This window comes from Neovison vison, chromosome 9, assembly GCF_020171115.1.
Source record: "Neovison vison isolate M4711 chromosome 9, ASM_NN_V1, whole genome shotgun sequence".
NCBI classification, from domain to species: Eukaryota; Metazoa; Chordata; class Mammalia; order Carnivora; family Mustelidae; genus Neogale; species Neogale vison.
The window spans coordinates 20,806,433-20,825,933 of record NC_058099.1 but is presented as its reverse complement, the minus strand read 5'-3'; the positions used below and the strand labels follow the sequence as shown (position 1 = coordinate 20,825,933).

The window sequence follows — 19,501 nt, the reverse complement described above, 5'->3', positions numbered from 1 at the left end:
GCTCTGTGATGCAGTTGTGTGTTACATGAAGAAATTATCTGGGCCTCAAAACCTTTTACAGATGGTAACTTTGTGAAAGAATTTTGATTAAATACAAACATTCATTTAAACAAGCATTTAAAAATAGAAACCTAAGCAGGAATACTGTTGCTCAGCATGTTGAATTAAGGCTTAAAAGGACATGATTTGTGAGAAATTAAATCATTCGTGACGGTTTTGATTGTAGATGATGAAGCCACGGATATAAACATTCTACTGACCAAGTTTTATTTACCTAAGGTATCAGGAGAATTTTGACATGATTAAAAAAAAAAAACTTTTAGACTGGTCCCATGACACGAGCATGGAAGTGACTTGTTAAGCACTGAGAGACATCTTAGGAAGTTTAATATAGATTTGTCAAAATTGTAGTAACCATAATTGTAGACAGTGCTGTTGCAATGCTCAGTGTTAACTTTAAGCTGTCATGAATGGTCAGTGTTAGCTTTAAACTTTAAACACTAATGTAGAAATGGTTCACGGAGATGCAGAAAATAATTTTGGTCATCGTGTTGTTCATTGGGAATTGCTCTTGCTTTAAAAAGTTAAAAATGGACTGTATTACAAATTTAAGAACTAAACACACTTCCATGGTTTGAACCACAGTTAACTGCTTTACTAATGTGGACTAGAAACGTGATCCTCTGGTATGTAACAAGATTATGTGGCTGTGTTGTATTGTTGAAGAGATTTTGTTTGTTTGTTTTTTTCAAAGATTTTATTTATTTGAGAGAGTGAGTGTGTGTGTATGAGAGAGCGATGGAGAGAGAGAGCATGAGCAGGGGGAGAGGGAGAAGCGGACGGACTCCCCACTGATCAGGGAGCCTGAAGTGGGGCCTGAGCTGAAGGCAGACACTTAAGCGAGTAACCCATCCAGGTGCCCCAAGATTTTGGTTTTAATTTATAAGAAATCAGCTGTTTTTTGCCATCCCTGAGAGAATTCTCAACTCAATTTCCATACAAAGATTGGATCAAAGACTTAGCTTTATCAGTCAACATTATGACTAACTAAACACAAATGTCTGATTCTCATTGCTCATTCCTTGTGAAATGACGTCTTTGGAAAACCCATTTGGCAAGGACAACCTGGCCCCTTTCCTATACCAGGATCATTTTCCAAAAATGGCTTAAACTGCATTCCTGCAGTTACAGATTTGAAGGTTCAGTTCAAAACAAAGCAAAAAAACCCCTGATTTTCAAACCAAGAAAATGAATTAACTTTGTTCAGGTACATTTCTCAATGAATACTACGTGTATAGTTGGAGAACTACTGATGGAACATATGAGCCATAGGGCACTAATGTACTCAAAACTAAATATGAGTACATTGGAATAGCAGATCTACAAATGTCTCAGGAAGAGATACTCTAAAATAAGAAGCCTTTTTTAAAGCAAAGATTCTATTCATTGTTAAAAGTTCCTGCATTTAGGGACAGCTGTTACTTTATCTTGTTTTATTTATTTTATTTTTAAAAGTAGGTCCCGTGCTGAATGTGGGACTTCATCTCACGACCCTGAGATCAAGAGTCGCATGCTCTACTGACCGAGCCTACTAGGTGCCCCTGGAACAGCTATTTTTTAAATCATACTAAATATTTTTCCCAGTTAAAGGCGTTTTGCAATGCCAAATGAAAAGATCTGATGTTGCTCTTTGGATCAAGGACAAGGTGTCAGGTTTTTGGCCCTCTGTGAAAGTTACACGTTATGAAAGCGAAAATTGATAATGAAACATTTCCATTTTAATTTTTATTTTGTTTTTTATTTAGTGACACTCATTTATTCATGGAAGGTAAGCGTAGATTATTTTCTCAGGCAAGCCTAGGAGAGAGTGGGGGCAAGGACCAAAGAGCTGACCTGTTTGGAGGTTTCAGGGAGGATCTAGAGCTCTTTCCTGATCCCTGGCATCCAGAGCCCTGTGGCAGAGATGAGATAGAAGGCAAACCCTTAATTTGCATTTTTAAGTTTTAAATATATAATCTCCAGTGTTATAGGTGTTTGTATCATGTTAAATGCTTATAGAAATTGAATAATAAAGTTCAGGTGCATTTCTGAACCGTTAATTTTTTCCCCCTACACCCAGCTCACTTTATTCGTTTACTTAAATGCCTATTGAGCTTGTGAGCCTAATTAAGTAAAATAATTCATGGAAGGGTAATAAGTGCAGTGCCTAGCATGCAGTAAGTTTTCAGTAAGCTTAACTATTTTATTAAGCTGAAGTTATTAGTATCTAAGTGTGGTGCTAATTGTCTTTAATACATAAGATTGAGCATGTTGCTCATAAAAATGCAACTGATTTAGTATTAGTAATGCTAAGGTCCAGTCAGGCAAAGTGCAGATGGAAAGGTTTTGTCTAAAAGATCAAAGGAGAAGCTCATGTTTATAATGTAATTGAAATTAGCTCTTTCCTTGGATGTAAAATGTAGTCATGGTCTTATTGCCTGGAATAGATTTGGTTTTTCCTGTGAAGATTTTAGCTTCATTGGTTTAATGAATATCAGCTGTAATAGTGTTTTCCCCTCCCCAGCTCACTCTCATGAAAGTGAAGCACTTTTGGAAAGGAAAAACAATATGTATAAAGCCTTTTAGTGATATTGATTGTATTTGGTTTCTAGACCTGAAAAGACATTGCAAATGGTAATAAGTATGTTGTACATTAGTTAATAAAAAAACCAAACAAACAAGAATCAACTATTTCAAAGTCAGAAATTACTGAATGTGAAATAAAACTAAAAGCTATATAATTTCAAGCTACACAATGTTACAGCTTAGTAACAGTGTAGCTTAATCATTAATAAATTAAAAATGTTGAACCTAAGTTTAAAAAAAATAAATTACCTACCATTTTGAATAGTTTTTTTAAAAATATAAAAACTAAATATTCATCTTGAAAGTATACTGAATTGCATATTGGTGCAAACTAAATTTGGGAATGTATTGGGAGTTGTGTTACTAAATTACAGTTCCAGCTTAGAAGGAATACCACACCTTCTAAGGTGAAATAAATCAGTATACATTATACGAATAATAGCAGTTGTTTATTTCATGTTTAACATATGTACTGTTCTAAGTATTTAATATTTATCATCTCATTTTAATCCCTTGGTCAGTCCTAGATGGTAGCAGGTATTACCAACACTTAAACAAATGGTAAAACTGAGAATTAGAATATATTTTGCCTGACATCATTTGATGAAGGGGAAGAAGAAAGATTTGAACCCCACTCTGTCTGACCCGAGCACCATGTTCTTTACCATAGTACTGCCCGTGCTGGCTGGCAAGGACATGAACTTGGTGAAAACCATGCACGCGTCGCACGCGCGCGCGCGTGTGTGTGTGTGTGTGTGTGTGTGTGTTGGTGGGAGGAGAATTGGAAGGATGTAGTTGAGGACAGCTTCAGTTGGAGTTAAGGCTAATGTGCCAAGGATTTTATTATTTTCACCAAGCAGATAATTTTTTAGGCTATTAAGTAAAGTTTCAAAAAAGTGAAAATTACTGCTTTTCCTACCTTCATTTTAGGAAAGTAAACGCAAACAAACAAAAGTAGCCTACAGATTGCTGACCAGGTTTAGTTGCTTTGTAGAAGTACTTTAAAATACAATCTTAGGGATGCCTGGGTGGCTCAGTTGGTTAAGCATCCAACTCTCGATTTTGGCTCAGGTCTTGATCTCAGGCTTGGGAGACTGAGTGCCTGCATCAGGCTCTGTGCTCAGCGGGGAGTCTGCTTGAAATTCTTTCTCTCCCTCTCCCTCTGCCCCTCTGCTCTTGTCATGTTCTCTCAAATAAATGAAATCTTTAAAAATAAATATAATAATTTGGAGAAGTGGGGAGGTTGTTAGAAATCTATTAACTTGATGTGTTTTCTTTTGCTTTCAGATCTAAAGCTTGTATTCCTTACTTGAAAAAGAGTAAAATTGCTCATATCCTCAATCTCAGTCCCCCGCTGAACCTAAATCCCATGTGGTTCAAACAGCACTGTGGTAGGTGGTAGGTTGAGGGGCTGGTTTGTTTGGTTAATTTGTTTTGCATTAAATCAGTGTTTCTATGATGTAATCACAAATTTTACGTAGCATTCAACATTAACTTTTCTATGTAGAATCAGTAGTACTTTCAAAACTAGATTCTTAAACTTTTACCTGTAATTTAAACCACTGAAGTATAATTTACATTCAATAAAATGCAGAGATCTCAATGGTTCCGTTTAAAGAGTTTTGACAAATGTATACACCTGTATAACCAATACCCAAATCCAGATACAGATTTCCATCATTCCAGAAAGCTCCCTCACATCTCAGTGGGTGTGTTTTATCATATATAACTTATTCTTCAATAAAGTTGGTTTGAAACTATGAAGTACTTTTCCTTTCACAGCAAACAAATAATTTGAGGTGAGTATGCATTAAATTACAAGATTTATGTAGAGCTGCCTCTTTTAAAATAGTTACATCAGATACTTCTTTGTACATATAATTCACTAAAATTTAGACAGGTAATTAGAAAGCCACAGGGCAAAGCTGAAAGAAGTTCTGTTTTAATTGACTAGGTTAAACAAATCTGCAACTTTTTGTTCTTGTTTTACTAGCAGTGTAGCCATAGAAAGTGGTTATTTATACTCCCAGAGTTGTTTCTTAATTAAGCGCTTTTCTTTGTGGTTTCTTTCAGCTTATACCATTGCTAAGTATGGTATGTCTATGTGTGTGCTTGGAATGGCAGAAGAATTTAAGGGTGAAATTGCAGTGAATGCATTATGGCCAAAAACAGGTATGTATTAAAAAAAAAATCCAGATCGGAGTCTCATTGCCCTTGACACTTTGAGATACATCTTGGGTAGGTAGGTTGAGGTGGGAAACAAACTTTTTTTTCTTTTTTCTTTTTTGAGAGAAAGGGAGAGTTAGCACGCTAGAGGCATGAGTGTGGGGTAGGGGCGATTGCGGGGCAGAGGGAGAGGGAGAGAGAGAGAACTGGGGCTTGATCTCATGACCCTGAGATCATGACCTGATCCCAAATCAAGAATCATACACTCAACCAGCTGTACTACCCAGGCACTCCTGAACTCTCTTTTTAAAACTTAGAGGTTGGGGAAGGGCGAAATATGGAAGTAATTGAATTCTGAAGGGCTTATACAAGCATGGGAAGATTGGGGAAAGGAAAGTATTCTAATAAGTCTCATGTTGGGGCAGCCACAGTACTAGATGGTAGTTTTTAAAAAAATTATATTTTCGGGCACCTGGGTGGCTCAGTGGGTTAAGCCGCTGCCTTCGGCTCAGGTCATCATCTCAGGGTCCTGGGATCGAGTCCCGCATGGGGCTCTCTGCTCAGCAGGGAGCCTGCTTCCCTCTCTCTTTCTGCCTGCCTGCCTCTCTGCCTACTTGTGATCTCTGTCTGTCAAATAAACAAACAAAATCTTTAAAAAAAAAGATTAAAAAAAATTATATTTTCTCTTTGGTGCTAGGGTATAGAAGTGCTTCTGGATTTTAAAGTTATAAACAACTACCTGCCTTTTTTATTTTTTGTTTTAATTCCAGTATAGTTAACATTCATTGCTATGTTAATTTCAAGTGTACAATACAGTGACTAAACAATTCTCTGCGGTACTCAGTGCTCATCAGGATAAGTGTACACTTAATGCCTTTCACCTATGCCTCCAACCACTTCCCCTTTAGTAACTGTTAATTTCTTCTCTATATTTAAGAGTCTGCTTCTTGGGTGCCTGGTTGGCTCAGTCTGTTAAGCATCTGCCTTTGTCTTGGGTCGTGATATCTGGGTCCTGGGATGGAAATCAGCAGGGAGTCTGCTTCTGCCTCCCCCTCTCCCTGTCCCTCTGCCACTCCTCCTGCTTGTGTTCTCACTCTCATTCTCTGTCAAATAAGAGTCTGTTTCTTGGTTTGTCTCTTTTTTTTTCTTCTGTTCATTTGTTTTGTTTCTTAAATTCCACATATGAGTGAGATCATATGCTGTTTGTCTTTCTCCGACTTTATTTTGCTTAGCATTATACTCTCCAGCTCTATCCATGTGTCTCAAATACTTTCTCCGCAGTTGGTTTATTCAAATCAGGATATAAAAAAGTTTCACACATTATATTTGTGTGATACGTTTTTCACTTATAGTCGTTAACACTTTTAATTTTTTTTTTTCCTTGCCGCTGATTTCTTGAAAAACCAGGTCATTTATAGAGTTTCCAACATTCTGGATTTTCCTGTTTCTCCCCATCGAGTCTTTTAACATGTTTCTTTATTGTCTAAAGGACCTTTATATTGTTTATTTCTATTGTTCTTTCTGGAATTATTTTGTTTATTCCTTTATTGCTCAACAAATACCTGTTGGACAGTTATTATGTGGAGACATTGTGCAGGGCACTGTGGATACTTCTTTAGCCTTTTCAGCTATTGGATGATGAGGCTGGTAAGAGTTGGTCATGAAAACACATTTAATCCAGCATTTTTGCAAAGTATTATAGCTCTGGAGTACTCTTGAACTGAATTGCTACAGACAACAACTAACCCAGAGTTCTAACCTGGGAACATGTGAGGGTTATCTTATCTTTGTTTGCCTCTGGTGTCTGCTGGGTGAAGGGATTTTACCACTCCCAGCAGAAGTGAAAGGGCCAAGGACTCAAGGTATTGATGCCAGGGGAGGGGGGGGAACTGGGAGGCTGTGGGTGAGAATGTATGGAACATGGGGGCATATTGTTAATGTAACTTTCAGGAGAATTTAGCTGTTGCAGCCACCTTTGTAGTTACTATTTTTTTTCTAAGGGCTCCAAGGATCAGTTTTTTAAAATTCCTTTCAAATGCTATTTGACCGAGATTCCTTTCTTCCCCCGCCCACTGTGGGATCTGAACCGTGTTTTACTGCTTCTTCATTTCCCCTTATGTCTCTGTAGCAGACACAGTTCCTTTAAGATTTTCTAGAGAATGATATTCTTTGCAGCGGGGCCAAAGGTGAAAGTCAAAAAGTGCTTCTGTAGTGCTTGTCAAACGGCTTGTCAAGATTCGTCGGTGAGTCATGAAACCAATTTTGTGGACTGTGAAATTGAGTTAGAAGGTAGCAGTCAGAATTTTGTTGTTTTATTTCTAGTGGAATAAGGTAGAAAATATTAGGGGGCATTGCAGATTGTCAATATTGTTTCATATATAAAGGAATAGATTTGTATTTGTGAGTGTGTGTATAGGTAGGTATTATGTATTCTTAGTCATGTCAATAAAAAGTGTTACTGATTATGGATCACAGTTAAAAACTTTAAACGCTCACAGTTGACTGTGTCTTCTCTTCCTCAGCTTTCTTTCCTCATCCGTTCTCAAGCTCCTCCGTCAACCTCCTCCTCTCCCACTTCAGTCGTTGATGCTGTTGGTAGATAGTGAAAGGAAGTTAGTCTGAAAGGGAGCTCTTCCAGATAACGAAGTCCTAACATAGTATTTTCCCTTTTTTGTACCTCTATTATGTCACTTGTCATTTTCTATTCATTCATCTTCCAAACATTTCTATATGCCAGGCACAGTTCTTTGTACTGCACAATTCATTGTGCATACACAGGTAATTTATTATGTGTCTAACCTGTGTACAGGGGATTAAGGGTACTAAGGTGAAGGGGATGCAGATCTTACCCTTCGAGTTTACTCTTTATTTATTTATTAAAATATTTTATTTATTTATTGGATAGAGATCACAAGTAGGAGGCAAAGAGGCAGGCAGAGAGGGGTGGGCAACCAAGCTGCCTGCTGAGCAGAGAGCCCTAGGCAGGGCTCAATCCCAGGACCCTGGGATCATGCCCTGAGCTGAAGGCAGAGGCTTTCACCCACTGAGCCACCCAGGCGCCCCTCGAGTTTACTCTTTAGAGTGGTTATCATCATCTGCATTTTTTCCTTCCCTCACCTCTGTTCCCCTAACCTTTAAATCTTTGGTTCCTTGGGTAACAAATTTAGAAAAAGCCTAGTCTGACTCTAAGAATTATAGATTTTATTCATAATATAGATAATTATTGAATACCTATTATGTGCCAAGCTGTGCTCTAGTAGTTTAAGATATATCAGAACAAAACAGACAAGAAGCTCTGTCCTTTTGGAACTTACAGTTTAATTGGGAGAGATACAATAGACAGTTAACATAAGGAGTAGTAAAGTCTCTAGAAGGTGATAATGCTATAGTAAAAAAGAGAACAAAGTAAGGGGGATTGGGAGTCTCTGGTACTGGAAGGGTGGATTATAATTTTGTTTTTTAAGATTTATTTGAGAGAACACAGCAAGCAGCAGGGAGGAGCAGAGGGAGAGGGAGAGAGAGAATCTTTTTTTATTTTTAAAGATTGATTGCTTGACAGAGAGAGGGAGGGGACAGGTAGAGGGAGAAGGAGAGTCAGGCTCCCTGCTGAGCAGAGAGCCTGATGTGGGGCTGGATCCCAGAACCCTGGAATGATGTCCTGAGCTGAAGGTATTCCCTGAATGGACTGAGCCATCCAGGAACACTGGAGAGAGAGAATCTTAAGCAGACTCCCTGCTGAGCATGGAACCTGATCTCATGACCCTGATATCATGACCTGAGCTGAAATCCGGAGTCTTTGCTTAACCAACTGAGCCACCCAGTCACCCCTAGATTGCAATTTTGTTTTTATTATTATTTTTTATTATTTTTTAATTTTTTAAAAGATTTTATTTATTTATTTGGCAGACAGAGATCACAGATAGGCAGAGAGGCAGGCAGAGAGAGAGGAAGGGGAAGCAGGCTCCCTGATGAGCAGAGAGCCCCATGCGGGGCTCTATCCCAGGACCTCGGGATCACGACCCGAGCCAAAGGCAGAGAGGCGTTAACCCACTGAGCCTCCCAGGTGCCCCTAGATTGCGATTTTATTTTATTTTATTTTATTTTTTTAAGGTTTTATTTATTTATTTGACAGAGAGAAATTACAAGTAGATGGAGAGGCAGGCCGAGAGAGAGAGAGAGGGAAGCAGTCTCCCTGCTGAGCAGAGAGCCCGATGCGGGACTTGATCCCAGGACCCTGAGATGATGACCTGAGCCGAAGGCAGCGGCTTAACCCACTGAGCCACCCAGGCGCCCCTAGATTGCGATTTTAAATAGAGTAGAAAGGTTTGGCCTTTTTGAGAAGATGAATTTTTTTTTAAGATTTATTTTATTTGACAGAGAGACATCACACGTAGGCAGAGAGGCAGACAGAGACAGAGGAGGAAGCAGGCTCCCTGCAGAGCAGAGAGCGCGATTCGGGGCTCGAACCCAGGACCCTGGGATCATGACCCAAGCCGAAGGCAGAGACTTGAACCCACCAAGCCACCCAGGTGCCCCCGAGAAGATGACTTTTGAGCATAGACTTGAAGGGGGTGCTGGAGTTACCCTTGGTGATGTGTTAGTTATAGGGAATCTGAGGGAAGCATTGAAGGCTGAGGAAATGGCCAAGGGAAAGAGGTGAGTATGCTTGGCATGCTCAAAGAGCAGGGAGAAGACCAATGTAGGAGTAGGAAATGAAGAGTAGGAAATGAGATGATGCCCATAAGGAAATGGGGAGCAGATGTTGTAGGTTCTTGCCAAAACTTGGGTTTTTATTCAGAATGAAATGGGGAGCTTTTGCAGGGTTTTGTTTTCATTTTGTTTTAAATATTTTATTTATTTAGAAAGTGTGCACACCTATGCAGGAGCGGGTAGGGGCAGAAGTAGAGGGAAGAGAGACTCTCAAGAAAATTCCACACACAGCACGGAGCTGATATGGGGCTGGATCTCACAATCCTGAGATCAATACCTGAGCCAAAATTAAGAATTGGATACTTAGGTGCACCTGGGAGGCTCAGTTGTTAAGCATCTGCCTTCCGCTGGGGTCACTGGGATGGATCCCTGCATCTGGCTCCCTGCTCAGTGGGAAGCCTGCTTTTCCCTCTCCCATTCCCCCTGCTTGTGTTCCCTCTCTCACTATGTCTCTGTCTGTCAAATAAATTAAAAAATCTTAAAAGAAATAAAGAATTGAGTACCTAACCAACGGAGTCATCCAGGCACCCCTTTGACAAGGTTTTCAGCAGTGGAGGGACATGATGGTACTTTATTTAAAGGATTTGCCTGGATGCTCTTAAGAATAGATTATTGGTGGAGGGGGGGTGGGAACGCGTCGAGGACGGGTCCCTGACTGACTCAGTAGAGCACAAGACTCTCTTAATTTAATTTCAGGTGCTTTGAGTTCAAGACCCATCTTAGATGTCGAGCCTACTTAAAAAAAAAAGATTTGGGGTGCCTGGGTGGCTCAGTGGATTAAAGCCTCTGCCTTCGGCTCAGGTCATGATCTCAGGGTCCTAGGATTGAGCCCCGCATTGGGCTCTCTGTTCAGCAAGGAGCCTGCTTCCCCCTTTCTCTCTGCCTGCCCCCCTGCCTACTTACGATCTCTCTCTCTCTGTCAAATAAATAAATGAAATCTTAAAAAAAGATTTGTGGGGTTTTTTTGTTTTTTTTTTTAAAACCCTTTTGTCGGGGTCTGACTTTCAGTAGACCCCAGCGGGGAGTTGCTCTGCTATGTTTGAAACTCCCTGATCCCAGAAATCAGGTAGTCTAGGAACTGTTGAGCACCAGGTTCCCTAGGAACGTGTGGGTGAGGGGGCGGACTCTCTCTCTGGCCACGCCCATTTCCCCCAGGAGGAGAGACTCTCCGCACTGGACCTTGGTCCCCACTGGGTTGGGGAGGAAGGGGCCGGTATAAAATCTTGAGGGTCAAAGGGAGAAACAGGAAATTGAGGAGGTTGGAGACTGTTGCAGTTACCCAGACAGTACATCTTGGTAGCTGTGTCCGGAGTGATAGCAGTAAAAGCAGTGGAGAGTGGCCAGATTGCCATATTTTGAAGGTGGAACCAATAAATACGGAAAGCTGCAGAGGGGGCAGGCTAGGGAGCAGGGTTAGGAATTCATTTGGGGGCATTGTGTTTGTGCATCCAAGTAGATATGGTCAGTAGACAGTTGTATTTGCAAGTGTGGGTGTCAGGAGGGAGGTCCAGGCTGGAGATAGAAATTTGTGGGTTATTAACACGTAAATGGTATATAGGAAGAGAAAGGACCATTGGCCATTACGACATTCAGAGATTGGGAAGAAGAAGAAATAGCAGAAATCTATAGCAGAGTAAGGTAGGAAGAAAATTGGAGTATGATATCCTGAAAGCCACTTGAAGAACATGTTTCAAGGAAGAAGGGGAGTGATTTCATTGTGTCACATGTTGCTGGTAGTTCTTATAAAATGGGGACCCTGGATTTAGTAGTCTCTACATCTCCTTCATGTTACTTACAACATTTGTAATTGAACTATTGATTTTACAACTTGATTAATGTCTTGTTGGAATGAAAGTTTCTTAAAAGTAGAGATAGTATCTGCTTTGTTAATTTTATTGTAGTCCTTGTAGACATTCAGTAAATATTTGATGAATTAATGAATGCACAGTATGATTACCTTCTGCCTAGCTCCAGAATAGACATTCTGAACAGAACATTGCATGACCATGAAGGGGGAGGACACCACCAGAATTGACGAGAGAAGTCAGTTCACTTCCATCATCTTTGCTGTAGCTTTGAGATGTTCATTTTAGAAGTTTTACTAGACATCTTGGAACCATTGGTATTATTTGGAGCCTAGACTTGATGGCACAGTAAACTGAATTTAACAGTCCTGTTCCTTGTTATACATGACATGATGAATTATGTACAGGATACTTTTGAAAGAGATCAGGAGGACTGTGTAGTTCTGGTTAGAGGTCAGGAAAGGAGGCTTTCTAATAAAAATTAACAATTCCAGTAGGATCTCAAGGGGATTTTGGAATTAGCAAGAAGAAGAATTGGACAAGGCATTCCTGGCAGAGGGAACAACAAAGACTATGGTATAGGAAAAAATACCGTGTGTTTGGTGGAACTCTCAAGGAATTTGATAATGGTGTTTATATGATAAATTATGGGCTTTTTATTTCCCACTGAACTTGAAGAATTGGGTGGAATGTTGGGTACGTGTGAAGTTGTTGTGGGGATGACTAAGCCCTAGATCTTGACTGCCAAGTTTAGGAGCTTGAATTTTAACTGGTATTCAGTACAGAGCCCCTTCAGAATTTTAGAAGCAGGAGAGCAGAGGGAAAATAGGAACAGTGGAGTGATAGGGTTGCTGATGAGGTTTAAGAAGTTTAATTTGGCATCTGAATGTAGGATGACTTGTGAGATCATGGAGAGAGACAGGAGCACTCGCTTGGATACTGCATTATTCATGACTAAGGCAAAATGGATTTCAGAGTGTGCCCAGGCTCCTGGCTGTTTATGAGGCTTCTATTTTAAAAAACATGTTTTTTCATCCTAGACTGTATAGAGCAGCTCTTTATGCTTGCTGGAACCAGAAGTAATCTCCCACCTGACAGGTGCTAAGGAGGTGAGACAGGCTTTCTTTCCAGAAAAGGAGTCAAAGGCAATGCTGATGTTTTAAGTCTGATATGTACTCTATATGTTTATGTGAAAGGACATCTGTGTTTTTGTTTTTGTTTTTAAGATTTTACTTATTTGAGGAGAGAGAGAGAGCATGGGGAGGGGGCAGAGGAAGGAGGGAGAAACAGACTACCCACTGAGCAGGGAGCCTGGCATAGGGGGCTCCATCCCAGGATTCTGAGATCATGACCTGAGCTGAAGGCAGATGCTTAACCAACTGAGCCACCCCTCTTGGGTTGATTTTAAGGCTCTTCTTACTATGTGTTTTGTGCAGCCTGCAATCAGGAGAATCAGTTGGAGGCTATTAGATAATTGTCCATTTTTTCCTTATGAATGCTTAACTTTTAGGGTCACCTTTAGGATTCTTGTGATCCAAGGCAAATCAGGTTTCGTTAAAATTTTTGCTTTTTTTCTTCTTCAGAAATCATCAGGAAGTTTTCATTTGATGTATCCTATTGTGAACCTGCTTCTTTTGTTGTCAGTTTTATACCCTATTAGGGTAGCCTATGACATTACAAAACCTTTGTTGAAAATAACTCTGACTTAGTTCCTGCTTTTGAGCATCTTTGCCTTCTTTGTATCTTCGGTAGAAAGATTAATGAAGTAAAGTTAGGTTGTTTGGGGAAATCGCTCTTTGTTCTTAGGTTGTATGTATGTGTCTATACATAGGAACACACACAGCACATGTACACATCCATGACATATTCTTAATTTGGAGTTTCTAAAAATTCTTTTACCGGGCACCTGGGTGGCTCAGTGGGTTAAGCCGCTGCCTTCGGCTCAGGTCATCATCTCAGGGTCCTGGGATCGAGTCCCCCATCGGGCTCTCTGCTCAGCGGGGAGCCGGCTTCCTCCTCTCTATCTCTCTCTCTGCCTGCCTCTCTGCCTACTTGTGATCCCTCTCTGTCAAATAAATAAATAAAATCTTTTTAAAAAAATAAATAAAATAAATTTTAAAATCTTAAAAAAATAAAAATAAAAAATAAAAATTCTTTTACCATTCATATAGTCTATATGAGACTAAAGTGTGTGCATATGCATAAGTTTTAAGATGCACTGTATTGAAATTTTTTTTTTTAAAGATTTTATTTATTTATTTGACAGAGAGAAATCACAAGTAGACGGAGAGGCAGGCAGAGAGAGAGAGAGGGAAGCAGGCTCCCTGCTGAGCAGAGAGCCCAATGCAGGACTCCATCCCAGGACCCTGAGATCATGACCTGAGCCGAAGGCAGTGGCTTAACCCACTGAGCCACCCAGGCACCCTGTATTGAAATTTTTTTTAAAGCTTATTTTGAGTAATCTCTATACCCAGCGTGGGGCTCAAACTCATGACCTGGAGATCAAGAGTTGCATGCCTTCCTGACTGAGCCATCCAGGCATCCCTATAATGAAATATTTTTAGAAAAATTCTGTAGTTGGGGTGCCTGGGTGGCTCAATCGGTTAAGTGTCTGGCTTGGGTCCTAATGGTCCTGAGATCAGGCCCCGTGTTGGGCTCTGCACTGGGCATGGAGCTTGCTTCACATTCTCTCTGTCCCTCTCCCTTGGCCCCCCCTCCCACCTCTTGCTTGCAGGCATTCTCTCAAAAAGTAAAAGAAAAATTCTATAGTTTATGGGAGTGAGATAACTGAACTCTAAGAATGTTGGTTACCAAAGTATGATCCTTTAGTTTCATTAAGATCCTGGCTCTGAAGTCAAGCTGTGTTTGAATGCTAGCTCCTGTAACCTTGGACAAGTTATTTAACCCCTTTGTGCATTGAGTGTTCTCTTCTATAAAATGGAATAATAGCAGTACCTACCTCATAGAATTCATTCAGATAACTTATGTAGAGTATGTAGAGTATATAGAGTATGTAGCAGCATGCCCAGCATAGGACACACTTGATAAATATTATAAATATTGCTGCCCTTTTTAATTTAATTTAATTTTTTTCAAGTTTTATTTCTTTATTTGACCGATAGAGATCACAAATAGGCAGAGAGGCAGGCAAAGAGAAGAGAGAGAGAAGGAGGAAACAGGCTCCCCGGTGAGCAGAGAGCCCGATGCGGGGCTCAATCCCAGGACCCTGGGATCATGACCCGAGCCGAAGGCAGAGGCTTTAACCCACTGAGCCACCCAGATGCCCCTTATTTATTTATTTTTTTAAAAATAAGATTCTATTTATTTATTTGAGAGAGAATGAGAGAGAGCCAGCATGAGCGGGGGAAGGTCAGAGGGAGAAACAGACCCCCCTGTTGAGCGGGGAGCTGGGTGCGGGACTCAGTCATGGGAATTCAGGATCATGACCCGAACTGAAGGCAGTTGCTCAACGAACTGAGCCACTCAGGTGCCCAGCTGCCATTTTTTATTAATAAGGTATCACATCAAGAGCAAAACCAGATCTCTTGAACTATTGGTTAAGCAAAAATTTTCTTCGTGGTAAAGGAACTATAGTTATAAGGTAGGGATATATTTTCTGACTCAGTGCTTTCAGGAAATTGCCCAAGTTAATTGTGCTGTCTTTGAAGTACGGTTTTATGCAAGAATGTCTTCACCATGAAGGTAGGAGCTTTTATCTGTTTTTGTCCCCAATCCCTATAGTCATGCCTGACTTAGAGTAAGTAGTGAATCACTATATGTTGAATGAATGAAAAGGGGTTATTGGCTCTCAAAAGCTATAAAGTTTTCATCTTGTGGACTGAATTATGTAAATTATTCCAGTATGTAATGATTTAAAATGATGGTTAACAGTGGTATGGAGAGAACTTTAAATTACTAGAGATTGAAACCTAAAGTACATTTAAACAAGTTGACTTTTTCATTGTTTGAAATGTAAGCTAAAATATATGTAAGTAAATTGAGATAAGTTACTGTTCACAATTTTGACAATGTATAATTAATAGTGTACAATGAATGGTAGAGTTTCAAATTACTTCATAAAAAAACATAGAATTTAAAAATCACATGCACCTAAAACAAGGGACGCCTGGGTGGCTCAGTTGGTGAAGCGTCTGCCTTTGGCTCAGGTCATGATCCTGGGGTCCTGGGGCTCCTTGCTCAGTGGGGAATCTGCTTCTCCCTCTCCCTCTACCCCTGTATTCTAATAGAGGGGTAAGACAATAAATTTAGGGAATGAGGTCCATATTTAGAGACAAACTGAGGCCCCATAGAGGTTAATAAGCGCCTTGCCAAAAAGCAACATAGTTGGCATAAAAATCCCACTAACCTTACTGCTCCGTGCTTTTTCTGTTACATCTTTCTGGCTTTCCTTGAAGAATCATATGCAAATTCTTGAGCATTCTAAATCAGAAGTCTATTTGAATTTTGCTGTGAGTCTCACAAAGGACTTCTATTTTATGAGGCAGTGTTGTGTAGAGTAAGGGTTGTGTGTTCCACTCAGTTATGTCAACAGAACATTTGCCAAATCCCTGAAGTTCTCAGGTTCTTGTTCTCATCACCTGTGAAATAAAAAGATCAACTGCCTTGTTTGTTCCTTCCACAGTCTTGTTTCATTTTCAGGTCTATGTGTGTGTTCTCTCCGCAGCCATCCACACCGCTGCTATGGACATGCTGGGAGGATCTGGTATTGAAAGCCAGTGTAGGAAAGTTGATATCATTGCAGATGCTGCCTATTCAATTTTTAAAAAGCCAAAGAGTTTTACTGGAAACTTTCTTGTTGATGAAAATATCTTAAGAGAAGAAGGAATAAATAATTTTGACATCTATGCAATTAAACCAGGTAATGCTTCCAGTTTTTAAGTTTTTAAAAGTAGTTATGCATTTTTCTACATTTCCTGCAAAGAACACACTCATGTTTTGTGGGCATGTTTGTGTAATCATAAAGCTAGTATCTTCTTTTAAAACCTATCCCGATGAGAGGGAAGACCATACCAGCACAGCTTCAGAAAGAGAGAAAGGAAAAATTGAAGTGAATTGAGGCCTTTTTAAGTGATGTACAGATACAGAAGGCATATCAGCCATTTCCAGATCTTGAAACTAAAAATGAAAATTGGGTTTTGGTTTTTTGTTTTGTTTTGTTTTTTGGTTTGGTTTTAAAAAAGATTTTGTTTATTTATTTGACAGAGAGATGCAGCGAGAGAGGGAACACAGTAGGGAGAGTGGGAGAGGGAGAAGCGGGTTTCCCATGGAGCAGGAGGGATCCCGATGCGGGGCCGGATATCAGGACCTAAGACAGACGCTTAATGACTGAGCCACCCAGGTGCATCTGAGAGTTGGTTTTTGAAGTTGATCTTAAGGGGCACCTGAGTGGCTCGTGAGCAGCTGAGCTACAATCAGAACCTGGCTCTTCTTCTCCCAAACTCCATGCTTTTCATCCCTAGACAACACTGCTTCCCTCACAGGACTGCTGTGAAGGTTAAATAGATCATGTATATAAAACTGCACTGGGGATGCCTGAGTGGCTCAGTTGGTTAAGTGTCTGCCTTCAGCTTAGGTCATGATCCCAGGGTCCTAGGATCAAAACCCCGAATCGGGGTCCTTTCTCTGTAGGGAGCCTGCTTCTCCCTCTCCCTCTGCTGCTCCTCATTGCTTGTCCTCTCTCTGTGTGTCAAGTAAATAAAATCTTTATAAAAAATTAATAAAAATAAAGTTGACCTTAAAATCAGAGTAAAGACTTTATTCAAGGATTAGGTGATATAGGAGTACATCTCTGTGAAAACTTTCTAGGAATATGGACTCTTTACAAATGTTTCTCTCTTAAGTGCAGTCTCTTAGAGCAGCTAGCTTACTGCTGGATGGTGAAGGCAAGTGAGCACAGTCTGCTTTTTGCCAAGAGTGTGATTCGAGAAGTTCTCAGAAGGCCACCTTGTTCAGAAATCATTTTTCCTCTCTAAAGTTGAAGGTCATGGTGGTGATGATCAGGCATTCTTACTTTATGTGTAAAACATAATCTATATTAAATAATAGTATAGGGGCGCCTGGGTGGCTCAGTGGGTTAAGCCTCTGCCTTCGGCTCAGGTCATGATCTCAGGCTCCTGGGATCAAGCCCTGCATCGGGCTCTCTGCTCAGCAGGGAGCCTGCTTCCCTCTCTCTCTCTCTCTGCCTGCTTCTCTGCTTACTTGTGATCTCTCTCTGTCAAATAAATAAATAAAATCTTTAAAATAAATAAATAAATAAATAAATAAATAAATAAATAAATAAATAAATAAAATGATGAAAAACAATAGACCATACAGCCATAAGCAGGAGTTCTCTTTATTGGTGCAGAAGTGTATTCTAAATACATTCAATAGGTTGCACTTGCACTTGTTTATATTTGCGTCATCCCTGTCTCTTCAGTTTGAACTGAATGAAATAGCTCTTTACAGTTTTACAGAATAGTTTGGTTTTTTTTTAAGATTTTATTTATTTATTTGCCAGAGAGAGCATGGGTGCACACGCAGGGAGAGCTGCAGCCAGAGGGAGAAGCAAGGAGCCCGGTGGTGGGACTCTGTCCCAGGCAGGACCCTGGGATCATGACCTGAGCCGAAGGGGACACTTAGCCCCCTGAGCCACTCAGGCATCCCCCGCACAGTTTTATTTACATGATCTATTTAACTTACACAGCAGTCCTGTGAGGGAAGCAGTGTTGTTTAGGGATTAAGAGCATGGAGTTTGGGAGAAGACAAGCCAGGTTCTGACTCCAGCCCAGCTGCCCAAGAGCTGTGTGACTTCAGGCATGTCACCCACTTTCTCTGAGCTTCACTTTCTTTATTTTTTTTCAAAGATTTTATTTATTTATTTGAGAGAGAGAGAGAGAGAATGAAAGAGAGAGCATGAGAGGGGAGAAGTCAGAGGGAGAAACAGACTCCCTGCCGAGCAGGGAGCCCGATGCAGGACTTGATCCCCGGGACTTCAGGATCATGACCTGAGCTGAAGGCAGTTGCTAACCAACTGAGCTACCCAGGCACCCCTTCATTTTCCTTACTGGTAAAATTAAGGAAACAATAGCTTCCATATAGGAATTTTGTAAGAACGAAATGCAATAATGTGTGTAATGTGCTTGGCACGGTGCCCGGCATAGGACACAGTTGCAGTAGTCAGTAGTTAATATTTACAGTAGAAAAACAGGCTCACAGAGATTAGTCTTTGTGAAAGAGCAGTCAGCTAATAAGTGGCAGAACCTGAACCAGATCCAGATCTTCTGGGTCCTGGACAGTGTAATTATCAGTTTAGGTTTTAAAGACACAGAGTCATTGTGTACAAAATCTTGAATTTGATTTAAGATTAAAAATCCTGTTAAGTCGGGGTGCCTGGGTGGCTCAGTGGGTTAAGCCGCTGCCTTCGGCTCAGGTCATGATCTCAGGGTCCTGGGATCGAGGCCCGCATCAGGCTCTCTGCTGGAAGCAGGGAGCCTGCTTCCTCCTCTCTCTCTCTGCCTGCCTCTCTGCCTACCTCTCTGCCTGCTTGTGATCTCACTCTGTCAAATAAATAAATAAAATCTTAAAAAAAAAAAATCCTGTTAAGTGCTGAGAACATAAGATGAATAGGTACTTTGATAAGTGGATATAATAAAGACCAATGCATTCCTGACCTCCAGTTTTTTTAATCTTCTGAGAGGGAGAGAGAGAGATGGGAAACATGTCCTTTTTAATGAGGAATCCCCTTCTCTCAGGAGGCCAGGTAAGAAATGAGTCCTGAGCACTTTGGAGGGATGTAGGACAGGTTTGCATGGATAGATGAGGGGGTAAAACCTCCTGAGAGAGAAGGTGAGAGCTTAACATAAACAGGTGGCTCTTTGTTTGGATCTTAGAGATGAAATTTGCCATAGAAGAAGAGGATAGCTTGATGAGAAAAGTATTTTAGCCTTGTGAAAGTCAAGTAGTCGGACAGCTTTCATGGGAATCTTTTCCATTGCACTAGAATGACCACTACAATAAAAACAGATAGAATGTTCGTTAAACAGGTGTTAAAATCTTAATGTATTGATGTTGTCATAGTAACCTGAGTATTTTCGGGGTCAATTTTCCAGGCCATCCATTGTTACCAGATTTCTTCTTAGATGAACACCCAGATACAATTGTCAAGAAAGTGGAATCACGTGGTAAGATGTAGA

At 40.5% G+C, this 19,501-nt stretch overlaps 1 protein-coding gene across 2 annotated transcripts in view; it reads left to right on the top strand.

The window, feature by feature from the left end:
- The window catches only part of HSDL2 (hydroxysteroid dehydrogenase like 2), a 60,536-nt gene that overhangs the window by 18,372 nt on the left and 22,663 nt on the right, over window positions 1-19,501 (top strand). For both annotated transcript variants that reach the window (XM_044265124.1, XM_044265125.1), the window contains 4 exons: window positions 3,913-4,016; window positions 4,699-4,797; window positions 15,991-16,185; window positions 19,418-19,489. In XM_044265124.1, the coding sequence (XP_044121059.1) occupies window positions 3,913-4,016; window positions 4,699-4,797; window positions 15,991-16,185; window positions 19,418-19,489 (470 nt within the window). The remainder of the gene's footprint in view (window positions 1-3,912; window positions 4,017-4,698; window positions 4,798-15,990; window positions 16,186-19,417; window positions 19,490-19,501) is intronic.